The following is a 17,445-nucleotide window of genomic DNA, read 5'->3' as shown; positions in this document are numbered from 1 at the left end:
ATACCAGCACAGGCAAACTCATGGAGACAGAAAGCAGATGAGTGGTTGCTGGGGCTTGAGCAGGAGGAAGGGAGAGGGACTGCGGAATGGCCATGGGCTTTGCCTTCTGGCATGATGAAAATGTTCTGGAATTAGACAGTGGTGACGCTTCTTCAACACTGCCGATGTAGTTAATGTCACTCAGTTAAACACTTTAAGCGGCTAACATGACCAATTTTATGTTATATATATTTTACTACCAAAAAAACCAAAGAAAACTAGCTGGCACCTACAAAAATTCCATTGAACAGGCCCCTTCAGATCTGTGCTTTTTCCCGCGTGCAAATTACACCACAGAGCAGCACCTACGGCGGCGTGGATCACGGGCTCTGTTTTAGGATAGAGAAAGGACAACAAGGTGTCCCCCCATTATTACAGGAAAGACAAGCACATTACACTTCCACTCACCTGCAAACGGCTTCTTCTGTGTGAGCACGCCCCAGATGACGATGGCAAAGCTGGAAGAGAAACCAGGCACGTTAGCATCTGACAGCCAGAGACTCAAAGCTGAAAGCGCTCATGCACAGCAAGAGGCATGAAGAAACCTGTTCTGAAGCCTTCCAAAGACAGAGCCATGACACTGAGATATTTCTCCTGTTTTTAAAAAGAGAAAACTCTCTATAGTGAAGCCCAGCATGTTGACAGCTCAGATGTCAGACAGACTCAAGTAACTTCGTCAACTGGGCTACAAATCTTCAGGCAGCTTGAGGGACTCCCAGAGAGGGTGCCACCCTACATGGGGCATGAGCTCCTGGGGAACAGCACCTGTGTGCCTCACTGTCATCTCCTCGCAAGCACCAGGCACAGAGCACCTGTGCAGGCATTTACTGAAGAAATGGGTGAATGAATGATGGGCAAATCCCATGTCCCCCTCCCCCAACAATGATTTCATTCTCTGAAAACACGGATTCTGGTTCCTAACTTAGGCTTGCTGAGATTTCAGCGTTCCTAACTGAGGCTTGCTGACATTTCATTGTCAGAGAGTTGTTAAAGAAACCACACAGAAAACACAGGAGGCAATACAGCCAAACGCCCCAAAGCCTTTTTCGGGGGCTGCTTAGAAATATATAGATATATGAAGGATATGTTCATGTACATTACTCTGGATACACCAAAAACAGTGCCCAAATTAAAAAAAAAGAAGAAGAAAAGAAAAACAGAAGTCCGAAAACTGAGCCTCCAGGGAGCACTGAGTTGGTGAGAGTGGCTGTTTATAGACACCGAATTTACTATCAAAAATTAGTTCAAACGGCAGGTTCAAAAGCTGAAACTCCAAACTCTAAAATAAATGGAGAGGATCTTAACTCTCCCCTAACTCTACAAGCTGTGACTAGTCTCCAAAGTGACACTTCCAGGCAACTCTCAGCTTAAAGCCCCAGCTAAGCACATGCACAATGGCTACTGTCAAACCAGTCAGCCTGGGCTGCTGCTGGTGGCAATGACCAAAAGGCAGAGCTCAAATGCTGGATCAGAGTCACAGTGCTGCAGGATAAGAGACACAACGGGACGCTTAGTGCTGGCTCACATGCTCCCGCCCACTTTTCTTCTCCAAGAGTCTGTGTGATTAAGACCTTTACAATTTGAAAAAGGAAGGGACCAGGTGACTTGGGGAGTGATCTCTGACCAACAAAGGTGAAGTGCCATGAAGAAGATGAGCTGCTCACCTCACAAAATCAAGAGTGAATTTCGGGAAGTACAAACATGCGTACAGACACCCAGACCACTGAAAGCAGCAGGTTCTTCCAACAGACAAACCATAAAGCCCATGGGTCATAAAATCGCCAAGGTTCTGACAGGGCAGAGCTGTCAGCCTGGCTTGAACATGGACCCAGGAACATTCTTCCTCCTTGGCCAGCAACACTCACAGCAAAGAAATCCCTGAACTCTACAAGCACCCACCCGTTTCATGTGGACTTAGCCCGCTTTCTGTTTTTATTTATTTATTTTTTTTAGACAGGGTCTCGCTCTGTTGCCCAGGCTGGAATGCAGTGGTGCAATCATGCTCACTGCAATTTCTACCTCCCGGGCTCAAGCAATCCTCCCACCTCAGTCCCCAGTAGCAGGGACTACAGGTGCACACCACCATGCTGGGTTAATTTTTGTATTTTTTGTAGAGATGAGGTTTCACCATGTTGGCCAGGCTGGTCTCAAACTCCTGGACTCAAGCGATCCTCCCGCCTTGGCCTCCCGCAGTGCTGGGATTACAGGCGTGAGTCACCGCACCTGGCCTGAACCCCATTTCTCACTGGCAGTAAGAGGCCCCTCTGAAAGCTGCAGCTCAGGGCATGAAGCATTGAGGTTCAGAGCCCCTGGCACCCATAGGGGATGGGGGTGGCATGTCACACACCTGTATACATCGTGCTTGGTGTCAAAGAGCCGGCTCTTCTCCCTGATGCGCTCCGGAGGGAGGTAGGCAATCGTGCCAAACAGGCCATCCATGCTGAGGTCATGCGAGTGGGATAGCCCGTTGCACTTGGCCAGCCCAAAATCAGAAATCTGCAACACAGCCATCAGAGCAGGGCTCATTAGCCTTCAACAGTGACATTTTATGATGCTTTATCAAAAGCTGCCCTCTGCAATCTGAGGGTGGGTGAGAGCTTTCCAAGAGCCCCTGAGAGCCATGTCTGTGCCTCTCCAGGTAGCCCTGCCCCAGGCAGGGAGGGAGACAGATTCTGGGGCAGAAGCAAGCCTGGAGGCATAGGAGCAGCACATTTGACGGGCAGGTTAAAGAACTGTACTGTAAGGAAGGAGTTCTCTGAGACAGAACTCAAGAAGAATTAGAATCCACCTTCTGTAAGGCGTCATGTTTGCCATTGTGGTTGACAGCCAGCTGAGCCGGCATAAAGGGAAAAAAGCAAGCCTTAGAGGGTTCAGGTAAAGAGAGACACATGTGAAGATCAGGTCTGCTCCTCGGGAAGCCGGGGAGCTGGTTATGCAACCTGCCAGCTGGGGAAGCTGGCGGGCAAGTGGCTGCAAGTCCTTTAAAGGGGAACATACCTTCAGAAGCTTAAACTTTAAAGCAAACAACACACACGCCTCGCAGCCCCGTCCATCTGGAGTGTTTTGTGATCAGACACTGGCTGGCTGCTTCAAACACATGTGTTCAAGCAAAGGTCTGATAAACACCTCTGCTGGCAGGGCCCAGGCCCCAAGGAGCACCAGCCACCAGCTCCTCCAGGAATGCCCTCAGCGTCCGCATTCGGGGGAGGCAGGTCTCAGGTCTCCTTCGGGCAAAGGTGACCTTGGAGCTCACTGGGGAGACTTCACAGACCCCCGGCCTGACCTCTCTCAGGGGCATCCCCTTTCCTGCCACTGTCCTCCCCTCTCCAGTGTAACTCAGTCCCCTCTGAAGCTGCTGAAAACCGTGTGTGGGATGAAGCCACAAGTCATTAGCATTAGTAGGACTCTTGATCCAGGGGGAGTGCCGCCCTCAACTCTCCTTCAAGGCATATGGATTTTTTTAAAAATCCTTTTCATTAACTCTTGAGCTCCTCTCGAACACACCCATGGAGTGACAGGAAATGACGCTGAGTCAGGCCTTAATTCTGGGCTGGCCGTGCCCATGTGGTGAGCCAATAGGGCTGCTGTCATCAGCACCAAACAGCAGGGAGAATTTATGACCCATGACTCGGGCTTCCAGGGATCCTGAGCACATCTGCAGGGAGGTGGGGGGAAGGCCTGTGAGCAGGGACCAGCCCTCCTCGTCTGCAGCTAGGAGCACCAGGATAAGGCCCTGACCCCAGCAGCTCTCATGTCCTCCCACTTCCGTTTCTCCCAGGGCCTTCAGGCCTGCACCGCCTTGAGAGCCACACTCTGCACCCCAGGGAAAGCGTCAGCTCCCCAGAGGAACGCCATCACCCGATTGTGCAAACCCCGGCGGCAGCTGGACACTGGGACACAACGTGTCCTAACTCTCCAAATAAGCTCGAGTACAGGAAGTTTCAGTTCAATGGTGATCGGTGGCTTGAAAGCCTTCAAATTCAGAAATGGGTTGAACAATGAGAACACATGGACAGAGGGAGGGGAACATCACATGTCGGGCCCTGTCGGTGCGTAGGGGAAGAGGGGAGGGAGAGCATTAGGACAAACACCTAATACATGTGGGGCTTAAAACCTAGATGATAACCTAGATGGCTGATGGGTGCAGCAAACCACCATGGCGCATATATACCTATGTAACAAACCGGCACGTCATGCACATGTATCCCGGAATGAAAAGTAAAATAAAAGAAAAGTAAAATAAAATACAATAATGAAGAAAGCAACACACTCTTTCTAGGCAATTCCTTCATCCCCCTGTACGGCTGAATGTAGGAAAAAAGTATCACCCTCTCACGGTTAGTTAAGGATCAGACTCACTGTTCTAATCTTGCCTGTACAAGTTAGTAGCTCTGTGGTCCTGGACGAGTAGCCTCTCTGTGCCTGTTTCCTTTTTTCATAAAAGGAGGCAATAACAGTACTGCTCCTGTAGCTTTGTTGTGAAAATTAAAGGACATCTGGGATCATTAGAAAAAAAAAAAAGAAAGAAAGAAAAGAAAAAATGAGAGGGACTGGGGCACAGAGATCCCAGCCTGGTGCTTCCCCAGCCCTGCAGCCTTTTCTCCTCCTCTCTGTGTCAGATAGAGCCAGCCACTCAGACTATACTTGGTGAAAAGAAAATAAGCAGCAATTCTCTGCAAAACCTCTGGCAACAAAATGCAAGCTCGGAATTGAGCATTCTGGAAGGGCTCTGGCTCTCTGTGTTCTCCTCCCTCCACATCTCAGACCCCAGGCCAGCTGCATTTGCCCTCCGCCCTTCCTCATGTTCCCACCCAAGCTGCCCCTTGCCCCGTGTCCTTAACAGCGAACCACTGTGGCATCCACTCTGACCAGCAAATGCCTCCACACTTAAAACACTATCATCAGCACCCGACTCTGCATCTCTAAGAGCTGAGGGCTCACAGCTGCCCCCAAGCACACGGCCCTTCAACTTCAAGGTCCAGCTGTCAAGACTAAGAAAGTGGCCTGCCGGGGCTTTGCTGCCTTTAAAAGAAAGACACGGCAGAACGTGACCCACGTGTGACCCTTTGAAAAGCGTCTGTTCTGGGCTAACCGGACATATAAATGCAGCCTGAGATTTTAAACCAAGTATTTCATTTTTAACTTGAAATTGATTCCAACTAATATCTTAATATTGGTATTTAGTATATTTAATGTCGAATAATATCAAGTAGTAATTTGATACTATTACTTTATATACTATTTATATTTATATACTTTGTGAAGCAGACAGTTGCTGTGATATTTTCAGTTTGAATCAAGCCCTGGGCACCGAGGTAGCCCATCTCAGAGGCAAATGGCAGGACTGGAATGGCGACTTAAGATCTAATTTCAGAATTCTAGATTAAAGTTTTTCTGCATTGAATAACTGTCTGCTGAGGACTGCCCAGAAGCCCAGTGGCCAGTCCATGCAGAGCTTCCACACTTTGTCTTCAGGAACAACGGTGCTGACTCTTAGAACCCCAACACTCTCCCTGCTGCCCTCTACACACATCAGTACCTATTTCTAAGAAAAAATAAGTATGTCATGTAAATACATTTTTCTGTTTGTTTTTGGGCTTCTTGATGGTGACTAACATGCCTGATTAAGAAGGATGTCACACAAAAGCAATCTTTCCTGCGGCCTGTCAGGGTACACAGAGCCTTAAGATGTCCCGGGGCGCCAGGCAGAGATGTCCGTCACTTCCTGGCCAGCACCCGGTGTGCCTTCGACAGCAGCCTCCCTGAGAAAGCAGTTCCAGGCAGTATCTGTCTGCGGCAGCCATCCTGAAAGACAGGGAAGCCCTGCTGCCTGCTACCCCTGCAAGAAAGCCCAGAGCTCTCCCTGCGTCTCTTGGGCTGTTTCCTTCACCTAAACGCTCTGCTGCTGCCTGCCCCCGACTCCTGAGTGCAGAAAAGCCCCACCCCGTGTGAAGGCCCAGCCCCAGTAGCACTCCCACCCCCTCCCACAGGGCTGCCTCCAAGCCCTGCCTGCAAGTCACATACTCTGCCCCCAAGTGACCGCTACGTGCAGTGGTCATTTGGTTTCTTTCATGTCAAGCACAGTGGCAGGCCAGGTGGAAATCAAGGTCTCTGCTCCATGACTTACAGCTGGACGATCCCGGCTGCTAATTTACTCACTCTGAGCCAAGACTCAGCGAGAACCAGAGGCCACCGTCCACTCTGCACCTCTGCTCTGAGGATGAGGGCAGTTCCCGCAGGTGAAGCCTCTGGCATGCCCTTTCTGGTATTTAGTGCATGTTGCACAGCAGACCTTACCAGTCATTAGGGCCCCAGGGCCGGAGCTACCTAGAAACGAGCCCATAAATGTTGGCGGGAATGGAGGGTCCGCATGTGAAGCCCAGCCCTGCCCGTCACAGGAAACAGGAATCCCAGGGGTCCCAGAACATGAGCAGATGCGGGAAGCCACCCTAGAGCTCATTCAAGCCCAGTCACTTGATTTTTGTCTCCATTATCTCAACTTCCTACTTCACTTAGCAGGACAGTGCTTCATCTTCTAGCTGAAATCTTATTACTGGGCAACACCCACCTAAGAGACAACTTATAATTACTGCCCAAAGTGAAAAATTGACCTCCTCACCGCCGCCCTGGCTGAGCAAGGCACGCCAGATGCACTCGGCCGCAGAGTCTGGGCACAGGGAGCGGCCGTGCACATGCCACACGGGCCACCACTCCCATCCCCACCAAGAGCTCAGGGGCAGGGCCAGGCCCTGAATTCAGGTCTATCCTAATTAATGGTCAGGCCATCAGAGAGGCCTGGAAGTGCTGTGCCACCAGGAATAGTAGCACAGCCAAGCCAGGCGGGGACTCCTCTGCTTGTCCCCTGCATGAATTACATGGCTCTCGGCTCCTTCTCACTCCCAGGGCAGACATCAGTGTCGTGTAGACCAGCATATCACCCTGGGCCTCCCAAGAGCATGTGAACGTCACCACGTGGGAAAAACTACAGCGTGCCAGGTGTAACCACCACATGTCAACGACAGTACAACCCTAGCCATGAAGGCCATCACAGGAGATACAAGGAAATACAGCCCTGATGCAAAGGTGATGATGCTAACACCTGCCAAGTCCCAGCAGCAATGCTGGTTCTCAGTTGTATTATCCCTCTTACTTTTCTGTGTTTCAAAAACCAATCAGCAAAGCAAAAGCAAGCTCCAGCTCCCAGGCCTTGCACTAATACAGCACGCTGCTCCTCCGCACTCTACGCAGGGGCAGACAGAGGCAACGAGACCCTCCTCACAGCCTGTTTCCACAGCACTGTGAGGACCCCACTGCAGAGAACCCCCACATTCCCAACACCCTGAGCTCCTGAAAACACTGAGGGAAACGCGTCCCTTCGTTGCAGAGCCTGAGGTCTCGCAAGGACACACCTGGCCCACGGGCTGATTTCTAACCTGATTTCGTAAGACCAAAACCCACAAACCCGCAATCTTTTTCCGGAATGAGTCATATGCCAGGATTTGGGGGAACAGCCCCCGTGTTCACCAAGCCCACCCTCCAGCTACACGGCGTGTGGTTTTCATACCGACCAGGACAAGCTTAGACTCTTGGAGTCCTCATGCTGCAAAAGTCCCTGGTTTCAAGTTCTTTCCTCCAAGAAGAACCACCTCCTCTTCCGACTGTGTCCTGACCTCAGGGCTTCACCGCTTGATGCCCTGCTCCCCAAGACACAGGCCCCCCCTGCCCAGCTCCCTCGGGCACCGTGCGGCTCCCCACCTTGACGTGGTAGTGGGCATCCAGCAGGATGTTTGCGGGCTTGAGGTCCAGGTGCAGGAGTGGCGGGGCCATGCAGTGCAGGAAGTTCATGCCCACCGCTGTCTCGTGGATGATGCGGAACCGGAGATCCCACGGCAATGGCTCTGAGGCCAGCAGCTTTTCCAGGGAGCCCGTCTCCATGTACTCCATGACCAGGCCGACAGGTTCGCGGCAGATGCCGTACACGGGCAGGATGTAGCGAAACTTGGCCATCTCCATCTTCTTGGCTTCTTCCAAAAGCTCCATGCGCTCCCTGAAAAAGTTCAAAGGCATGAAGAACACGCAGTGGTCACTCAGCCACAAACACAGAACAGTAACCTGGCCAGAAGACGACTGGCTCCAGAGGGCTGAGCAAATGCCTCAAGTGCACACACACGGGGCACACTTTACTGTCACATCACTAACGCAGGGCTTTCCAGAATCTCTGTCCTGAGGCTGCTGAAATGTACCTGTGCAACACAGAGTTATCAGAAGTGAGAAGGAGGGAAATTCTAATTTTATATACACACACACACACACATATATATACACACACACACATATATATATATAGAGAGAGAGATAAAATGTAGTAAAATAGACATAACATAGTATTATTTTAGCCATTCACAGGTGTACAATTCCCTGGCATTACACACATTCACAATATGGTACAACCATCACTACTATCTATACCCAAAACTTTTCCATCAACCTCAACAAAAAGTCTGCACCCATTAACCAGTAACTCCTTCCCTCACCCCCATCCTCAGTAACCTCTTTTCTACATTCTAGGCAAATTCATATATGTGCAAGCATATAAAATTTTCCCTTCTGTGTCTGGCTTGCCTCATTAAGCATGTTTTCAGGGTTTATTCACGCTGTAACATACATGAAAACTTCCTTTTCATGGCTGAATAATATTCCGCTGCATGAAATGTACTGCGTTTTGTTCATCTGTTCGTGGGTTCAGGCCATTTCCACGTTTTGGCTCTTGTGGATAATGCTGTACAGCTGCACACATTGGGGGACAAATGCCTGGAGACCTGGCTTTCAATTATTTTGGATATATACCTAGGAGCAGAATCGCTTGGTCACATTCTATGTGTAACATTTTGAGAAACTGCCAAATGGTTGCCCACAGCCTGCCACCTTGTTTGTATAAACTTTTACTGGAAGAAAGTCTCACCCATTCATTTAAATACTGGCTGTGGCTGCTTTTGCACTTCAAAGGGGAGAGGAGTCCTTGCAACAGAGGCCCTGCGGCCTGCGAAGCCTAAAATGTTGCCTCTGTAGCCCGTTGTGGAGAAAGTCTGCCAACCTCTGGTCTAAGGTCACTTCCCTGGTGCAGCCTATGTTTTCACAGACTGGAATCCCAGTGCAATGGTCTGTATTAGTGTCATGGGTCAAAAGTCTCAGAATGCGTTCAGGGTAAGAGGCTGAATCCGAGGATGCACGCTGGCCATGGAGGATCTAGGTCAGCAGTCCCAAATACAGACATGGTAGAAAGCACCTAGGAAGCTGGCTGGAATGCTGGTTCCCAGGCCTCACTCCTTGAGAATGTGTTCCAGGTTGGGGCTGGAAAATCTGCTTTTTTTTTTTTTTCTTTTTTGAAACAGAGTCTCGCTCTGTTGCCCAGACTGGAGTGCAGTGGCATCATCCTGGCTCACTGCAACCTCCACCTCCCGGGTTCAAGTGATTCTCATGCCTCAGCCTCCAGAGTAGCTAGGATTACAGGTGTGCCACATTCAGCTAATTTTCTGTATTTTTAGTAGAAATGGGATTTTGCTATCTTGGCCAGGCTGGTCTTGAACTCCTGGACTCAAGTGATTCGCCTGCCTCAGCTCCCAAAGTGTTGGGATTACAGGCATGAGTCACTGTCCCCGGCCAATCTGCTTTCTAATAATATAATAATAAGCTCCCTAAAGGAAACGTTCAGAACCACACTTGGAGAGATCTGACCTCCTGGAGCAGGAAACCCAGCAGCTCCATGTCCACACACAGGCCACGCAAGGCAGCTGGCTGGGGTGGCCCTCAGGTAATTCCCCCAGAATCCAGAGTCCAGCCCAAGTCCCTGCCTATAACCCAGTCTCTGCTGCCACAGCAGGGGGCTCTTCTGCAGCCTAGACACAGGCCTGCTCCTCCCAGTGACAAACCCTGGAGCAGGTGCTGGGAAATCACTCAGTGGCTCCCATTTCCTGGCCTGCTGGAGAATCCAAAACAAAACAGTGCCAACAGAACGCATCCATTTCTTGATGATCTGACCTCCCCTGTGAGATTCAGCCCCTCCCAGGCTTCCCTTACGGTAGTGAAAACACTCTCCCCGCAGGAAAGGCCAGCAGGAACCCAGGGATCCTACTGTTTAGCTCCTGCTGTGGAAATTCCCATACATGGGACAGGTACCAAAGGCTTGGAGACCTCAGTCTGTCTGCCCCCCACAATGCGAGCCCTGCAGCTAGGGCTCTGCGTCTCAAGGCATAGCCCCACTGGTTCTCAATTAGAGGCAACTTCACCCCCCAAGAAACACTGGGCAATGTCTGGAAAGATTCTGGTTGTCACAACTGAAGGATCTACCAAACATGCTACAATGCATAAGACAGCCCCAAGGCTAAGAATTACTCAGCCCCAAATGCCAGTGGTGCCAAGTTTAATAACCCCGATGTAAACCAAGTGAGTGCATTTTCAGCCAACAAACTACTACTGTCCAGAATCACCACTTCAGTACTCCCAGCACTCACCTGACCTTTATTTTAAGCAGTTCTGTGTACTGGCAAGCGCTCGCTGGAATCCACTATATGTCAGAACTAAGGACAGGAGGTCCCTTTCCCGTCTTCACGGGGTTTACGTGTACCCTCTAAGGGAGAAGATGGAGAATTACCCCCAAAAGAGAAGTGTGGTTGAAAAATCTAAGCCTCTTGAAAGGAAGGTCCAGGGAACTATGGAGAATCAAGAGAGACCCAAAGTCAGAAGTCAGCGTCAGAAAGGGCCCCTGAGAGAGTCGGGAAGGCTGAGACCTGCACAGAGTCCAGGGGCACCCGGGAGGCCAGCAAAGCAGAACGGTCACTGTGGACCCCCTTGGGCTTGGCAGAGCGGAGAGGGGAAGCCAGCAGAGCACACACACTCCGTAGGAAGAATCTGCTGGATGGGTCCACTGACTGCATGTGGAGGAGAAAGGCTTACAGGACCTCTCTGGAGCTGTACAAGGGGTCGCTACGCAGCCCCCCATGGTGGACGTGGGAGCACCCCAGGAGAAGCAGCTGGGGGGGTGTGGGGGGTGGGCAGGTCAAGAGTGTGTCTGAATACACTCAAGGAGCAAAGAATCCCACTGGCCTTGGGAACAAGTGAAGCAGGTATCAGGAATGAATGTGAAATTATTATGAGACAAAACGGAGGGTAGCATGGCCTGCTTTTCCTAGCACTCTGGTTAAATGACCAATTAATGGAAAACAAGATGCCCACCAGTGTGCAGTGCTGGCCTGTGGGGGTCCCTGGGCTGAGCTGAAAGCTGCCCCATCACCAGCATACCGTTGGCTGCTCCCTCCCTCCAGGGGAAATCTCTCTCCCTGCAGCCACCGGCGTGGGCCAGGCTCTGGGACCCATCAAGGGATGGGGGGACTCTCAAGCCAGTTCCCAGTCTCAATGAGCATTGGGAAAAAAGGAAGAGGGCCTGATGCCAATGTCAAGCATCAGCTAAAACGAAACCGGTCACCAAAGAAGGAAAATGACACCTCTCAGCTCCCGGCCTTTCTCCTCCTCTGGGAACACCGGTTGGCTGAGGCCCTCATTTGTTATTTAAAGGAATACAAGCACAACTTCCACCCCAGCAACAGCCGCTAACTTCCAAACTGTCGGACTGGGACGTGGTACCAGCTGCTGCTTCTGTCTTCTGTCTTGTTAAGAATCAGAGTTATGATTTGCCTGTTTCCGATTGCTCAAATGTGGCCAGCTTGCCGCCCCTCCCTACCAGTGCGGCCTCCCTCCTCCAGACACTCTGCCCGGGGGAGCGGGCCAAAGTCCTTACACAGGACTCAGACCCACATCCACTGTGCAACCCTGTGAGGCACACCCTCCTCGCCGGAGGGTTTTGAGGAAATGACAATTCAGGTGTTTAGAGGCTGGCCATTCACAAGGGTCATTTTTCTACATTTAGTAGACATTCTGTGTGTGAACTCTCTAAGCCAAAGCTGACTGATAACAAACACGTATTCTGAGAACAAAGTCAATCAAAGGAAGGCTGAGTAGCTTATTAAGTGGAAGCTCTGAGCCACTCTGCAAATAGTGTTTTCTTCTTTTTGCCCAAGGGCTTAATACATAAAACTCAGGTGACTTCTGATTGCAGAGCGAGCTCATTAGCAACTCTAACAGCTACGGGCTGGCGGCAGAGCACACCCCTCCCCAGCGCACCGAGTTCAGCAAGTACTTTACTCTCCCTGCCCCGGGCCCTATCTGCCGAACAGAGACCCCATTTACCTTACTTTAAAAGAAACAACAAACAAAAAAGGGCCACTGCTGCCGGTTGGCTACCAAAAGCAGATCCCTGCTAGAATCTCCTAACGGAGTCCACCCCATCTTTGCACAACTGCCTGAAGGGAGCCGAGCACGACTTCCCCCTTCCACGGGCCACACATTTTCCTTTAGGAAAATCAGCTGTCCTGGAAAAAAAAAAGTCATTGTTTCCGTGGACAAAAGTGTCTTCTCTGTGACAGCACGATCCAAACTGGCTTGGGGTAGACAGGATTCCAGCTGAGGAAGGGGGTCCCGGGACCGCCCCGTGGAAGATCTGAGGCCCAGGAGTGGAGGTGGAGCGGCTCTCTTGCCTACCAGCATGGATTTCGTTCAGAAGCACCGGCATATCCTCAGAAACTTTCCATACTGTTTACCATCCAGTAACCACTGGCCAAAACCCACACGACCCCTCCTTCCAGCCTCTCTTCAGGTGCTCGCTAGGCGACATCTGGGAAACTCCAGTGGCTTTAGGAAGCTCCAGCCCTCCTGGGGTCAGGTGTCGCCCGGCGGCATCTGCAATTCACTAAGCCTGAAAGGGCCTCCTGGCAAGCTGCAGGAAGAGGTTTCTCCGATGGAGGGAGGTTACGAAGTGCTCAGGTACTCTGAGCACAGAAAGAACCCACCAACTGCTTTTTAGCAATGGCACTATTTTTTTAAATACATTTTTTCTTCTAAGCAGTGTTTCTGGCTTGTTTTGATGACCACACAAAAGGAACTGTAGATTTATTATTATCATTATTTTAAGACATGGAAAGATGCCGAATCCAGCCTAGGTGCTGGGGTGGTGGCCAGGGAGCACGGAACATCACATAGTCACGTTCGCACTGTCTCCAAATCGCATTTCTTACTGTTGACAGTGAGGTCAGCGTTTCTGGGTTGACCAGAACCCCCTCTCGCCGGTGTTAATTAAAACACAACCTAAAAACTGTGCCTCGCTCCAAGCGCTGATAGGCTTAGGCATAGTTCAGTGGGGGTGGCGCCCTGTTCCCCTCTCCTTCGCTGCTGAGGAAAGCGCTGCTAATTCTGCTTCCGTGCAGGAACAGGGAAAGCCCCCACCCCACAGTCCCCTGGGCCCTGTTTTGGGTTCCACATGAAAAATCTCTGGACATTAATTAGGATTAACTTGTGGTTCAACTTTTTAAAGATATGATGAGTAGCACTTACATGAATTCGGGTTTCTCCTCATTTAGGGCTAGCCAAAGTGTATTTCCCCCTCCTAGGGAGGGCACTGGAGTAGCAAGAAATACGAGAAATATCATCACACCAACCATTTGTAAAAGGAACTTCCTAAAGTCCCAGGGTTCTTCTCCAGGCTCAGAAACTCCAAAGACCTGTGGAACAGGCCAGCTGCGGTTTCCCCTGGAAGCACGCAACCTGGAAAGGGGGAAAGAACAACCCCTGGACGTGGTCTTGTGCAAGTGGAGAAGCAGTAAACGAAGGGAAAAGTGAGAAGCAGGGAGGTGGGGGAGGCGGTGAGACCGCTCAGGTAACAAAGAGCTCCTAAGGAGAAACCTAGGAACTACCTTCGGGAAAATGTAGCCGGAAAAGTGTTTCATCATCTGTTAGCTGATGCCTCGCAGTGAGGCCTTCTGCACACGAATCCAATTATGTTCCCAGGGAGCCTCGGAGGGGTTCCCACACGGCTATTTTTAAAACTGACAAGAAATGGGCTTGTCCAATTGTCAGCTCTGTTGTTACAAACCTGGGGTTTGCTCAGGCTCGCCCCGACCAGCCAGGGCTGAATGCGGCAGGAGCAGGAGTGGCTCCCAGCCGGCGCCCCGCAGGCACTGGCTTCTTCTGAGCATCCCCTTCGCTGGGGGCTGGCAGGGGAAGAACGAGGCCTTTGGGATCACTTTATTCTCTCCAAACTGGTCACAGCACCCATCCCTACACCCCACCCTAGGCCCTGTGACCCCCCACAATGAGGGTCAGCCAGGGAGGCCAGCTGTCTCTCCAAAGCCACCCCATAGGACCCTCCGAGGCACCAAGCCCCATGACGAAGGGAACCTCAGATCAATGGGGTATCACCTGTGAACTACCAGGAGCCCTGCCAAGTGTCTAGGGGCTAGGCAGCCCCCCGACCTTTCTTGCATAGAAAAGCATGCTCACATGGCCTGGCACAGCCTGCTAATCAAAGAAGTCTTGGGCAGGTGCTGTGGCCAAGGGGTGGCTAAAGGCTGGGCCCAGGGGAGCTGCAGGGAGCCAGGAGACCCCAGACCACCTTGAGAGACAAGCAGCCTTGACCAGTGAAAATCAGCCTCACCTGCACCTGTACCTGTGGTGGCTCCTATGCAACAAGTGGAGAGGACCACAATTGACCCCAGGCAGCCTGGAAAAGGTTCAGACCCATGTGGCAGGGGTGAGAGGGGCTGTCCCTCCAAGAAGAGAAGCAAGACTTAGGCAGAAGGGGTACAGGGCTGGGGGCTGCACACAAAGACCCCAGGAAAATCCTATCTCCCAATTCAGGGAACATCTTGCAAATATGAGGGGCTGGGGTGGGAGGCAGCTCGTCAGAAAAACACTGAGAAATTTGGCAGGGCACATGACACAGCAACTACCTTAAGGCACAGCAGGACTGATGTACATTCCTAACAAGAACCTCAAGCCGAATACAGTTAATAATTAACCTAAAGGAATCAACTTCGCAAAGAGCCGGGGTTTGACCATCTTCTCAGAAAGATCAGCCACTGCTGCACACGGCAAAGCCCCAACCTGCTCTACCAGGCCCAGGAGAGCACAGCAGGTGAAATGCTTCCTGCTAGGCGATGCTGACCTCGACCTAGCCACCTGACATGCCACCACCTGTCTGCTTTGGGCAGGGCAGGAAAGGCTTCCAGTTAAAGTACAAAACACTTTTCAACCAAGCTATGCAATATCCTAAGTGATCCGCCTCAAGTGTAGAAAGCCTCCCTCCAACTAGGCCACCCAAGATATAGGGACTGGTCGCTAGAAATAACAGAAGATCCTAAGGATGTGAGCTGGTGAGTCAGTCTGGGGAGGTGCTTGTTTACTTTGCTCTTCCAATACAAGAAAGTGGTGTTAAAATTTTCGCTGATGATTAAAGCTCACTGCAACTACAAGACTGTCAGACACACATCCCCAAGAGAGAAAACGAATGCCCCTATGGAGAGGGTTCCCTTTCAGAACCTAACCACTGGCTGGTACTCAAAGTGCTTTGGATTTCATCAAAATAACCACAGCACCCCTCCTGGCCTGAGAAGTTCCCAGGATCTGGGGCAGGGGAGAAAAAGTGCACAGCCTGGGCCAGCATCTCACCTTTGAACTAGTGGTGACTGGATGATACTCTATTGATGTTTCCAAGAAACACTGCATTTGAAGGTTACGGCAAAAAGCCACCAATAGCTCTGCTGTGTAGTCTCCTAGCCAAGGACGAAAATGCAAAGGGAGAGGCCAGGTCTCTCATCCACAGAGGCGTCATAGTCACGACATGGGGCTGCAGCGCGCTCCCACCCCAGACACAAGCATCACAACGATTCTGCAGAAAAGCTGGGGCTTAGCGGCCCCATCACTCAATCAGCCAAACATTCAAAACCAGGTCTGCCAGGCAGCAAAGGCTAAATGGTATTTTTAAAAGTAGCCGCTTCTGAGTGTATGTGTCCAGGGAATCTCTAGGTAAAATACAAGCATAGCTTCCATGTAGAATGTAAGCTTCATTAAAGGATAAGTAATTAAAATGTGCTAAATTAAGCCTTACATATAAACCATCAAAATCAACTGTAAACAGTGAAATCTACAACAACAAAGAGGTGCTGTTCAAGAACATTTTCCCTACCTCTCAAATTATGCACAGACGACAATCGATCCACCGAATTTAAGAGGGGCGGCTCTGCGTCCTTCCCATTCGTCTTTGTTACCTTGAACACTCCTGCTAGGTACTAGGTACAGACAGGTTTCATTCTGACTTTTGGACAGAGAAAATGGGTTGCAGGAGGGCCCCATGGCACGGCCACAGAGCATTAACGCACGGCCCTTCCCCAGCGGTTCGGTCTCGAAATTAAGTCAGCTAAAACGAGAGTGTGCGGCGAGAAGGGGCTGGGTGGACGGATCAACACCCCAGACCCCATGCCGGACCCCACGCCGGACCCCACTGCCAGGTCCGAGCCCTGGAGTTCCAACGCGCAAGCGTCGGGCGCCCGGGAAACCTCGCCCGAGCCAAGCCGAAGCTTCCGACCGAAATAATTACTGTCTTACACCAATTTGTGTTCCAACGTAAATTACTAAGTAAGTCGAACGAAGGCTAACTCCACTCACAAAGCCCAGAGGCCCACACAGCAATTTTTCTAAGCCCTGCGCAGACCGCAACTCCCCGGTGGGTCCCGGGCGGGCCGGACGCGCCTCCCAAGGGCACGAGTCCGAGGCGCAAGGCGAGCTGGAGACCCCAAAAAACCGGGGCCATTCGGGGAGTGTCAGGAAGCACGACTGGGCGCCTTCGGACGTCCGGGCAGACGCGGCCCTCGAGGAGCCCCAGAGGAGCCGCCTGACCCGGCCCCGATGTGCGCGATCGCGCCCGGGCTCGCCAAAGTCCCCGCGCCCCTCCGGCCGGGACAGGCCGAGGGGTCACTGCCGGAGTCCCGCGGCCTCGCCGGCAATTGGTTTACCCCCCTAAGCTGCTCCGGGGGTGAGTTCGGGAGAGAGAGGCAGGACCCCGGGACCCGACACCCCGACCCCGGCTCCGGCCTCGCCCGCCCCAGCGCCCCGCCCGGGCCGCTCACCTGTCGTCGACGTGCAGGCTGGGCGAGCACTTGATGGCGAGCCAGGTCTTCCAGTGGACATGGCGCACCTTGTACACCTGCCCGAAGCCACCCGAGCCCACCTTCTCCCAGCCTGTGAACTCGCCCGCGTCGAAGGTGCGCAGCAGCCCCAAGGCCCACGGGGTCCCGCCGTCGCCCTCCATCGCGCGCGTCTAGCCAGCGCAGCCGCGGCCGCCCAGGTGCCCAGGTGCGCGCCCCGCCCCGTTACGTCACTTCCGTCGATCGCCCCGCCCCTCTGCCCCGCCCACTTCCCTGCCAGCGCCGGGTGACTGCGGACCGATGAATAGACGCGCGGGGTCACTGCGCTCTCCCCTGGGTGTTCAGGGCGTGAGAAGGGCCTCGACGTGCTTATCAG

The 17,445-nt window shown here is 52.0% G+C and overlaps 1 protein-coding gene across 2 annotated transcripts in view; it reads right to left on the bottom strand.

The window, feature by feature from the left end:
- Window positions 1-17,244, bottom strand: part of RIPK4 (receptor interacting serine/threonine kinase 4) — a 32,492-nt gene extending 15,248 nt beyond the window's left edge. For both annotated transcript variants that reach the window (XM_074033979.1, XM_005548641.4), the window contains exons 1-4: window positions 17,052-17,244; window positions 7,795-8,086; window positions 2,387-2,535; window positions 448-497 (exon numbers count right to left, since the gene is read on the bottom strand). In XM_074033979.1, the coding sequence (XP_073890080.1) occupies window positions 448-497; window positions 2,387-2,535; window positions 7,795-8,086; window positions 17,052-17,233 (673 nt within the window). In that variant the 5' untranslated portion in view covers window positions 17,234-17,244. The remainder of the gene's footprint in view (window positions 1-447; window positions 498-2,386; window positions 2,536-7,794; window positions 8,087-17,051) is intronic.
- Window positions 17,245-17,445: the final 201 nt, after the last annotated feature.

This window comes from Macaca fascicularis, chromosome 3 (assembly GCF_037993035.2).
Source record: "Macaca fascicularis isolate 582-1 chromosome 3, T2T-MFA8v1.1".
Taxonomy (NCBI): domain Eukaryota; kingdom Metazoa; phylum Chordata; class Mammalia; order Primates; family Cercopithecidae; genus Macaca; species Macaca fascicularis.
This window is presented reverse-complemented; position numbering and strand designations above follow the sequence as displayed.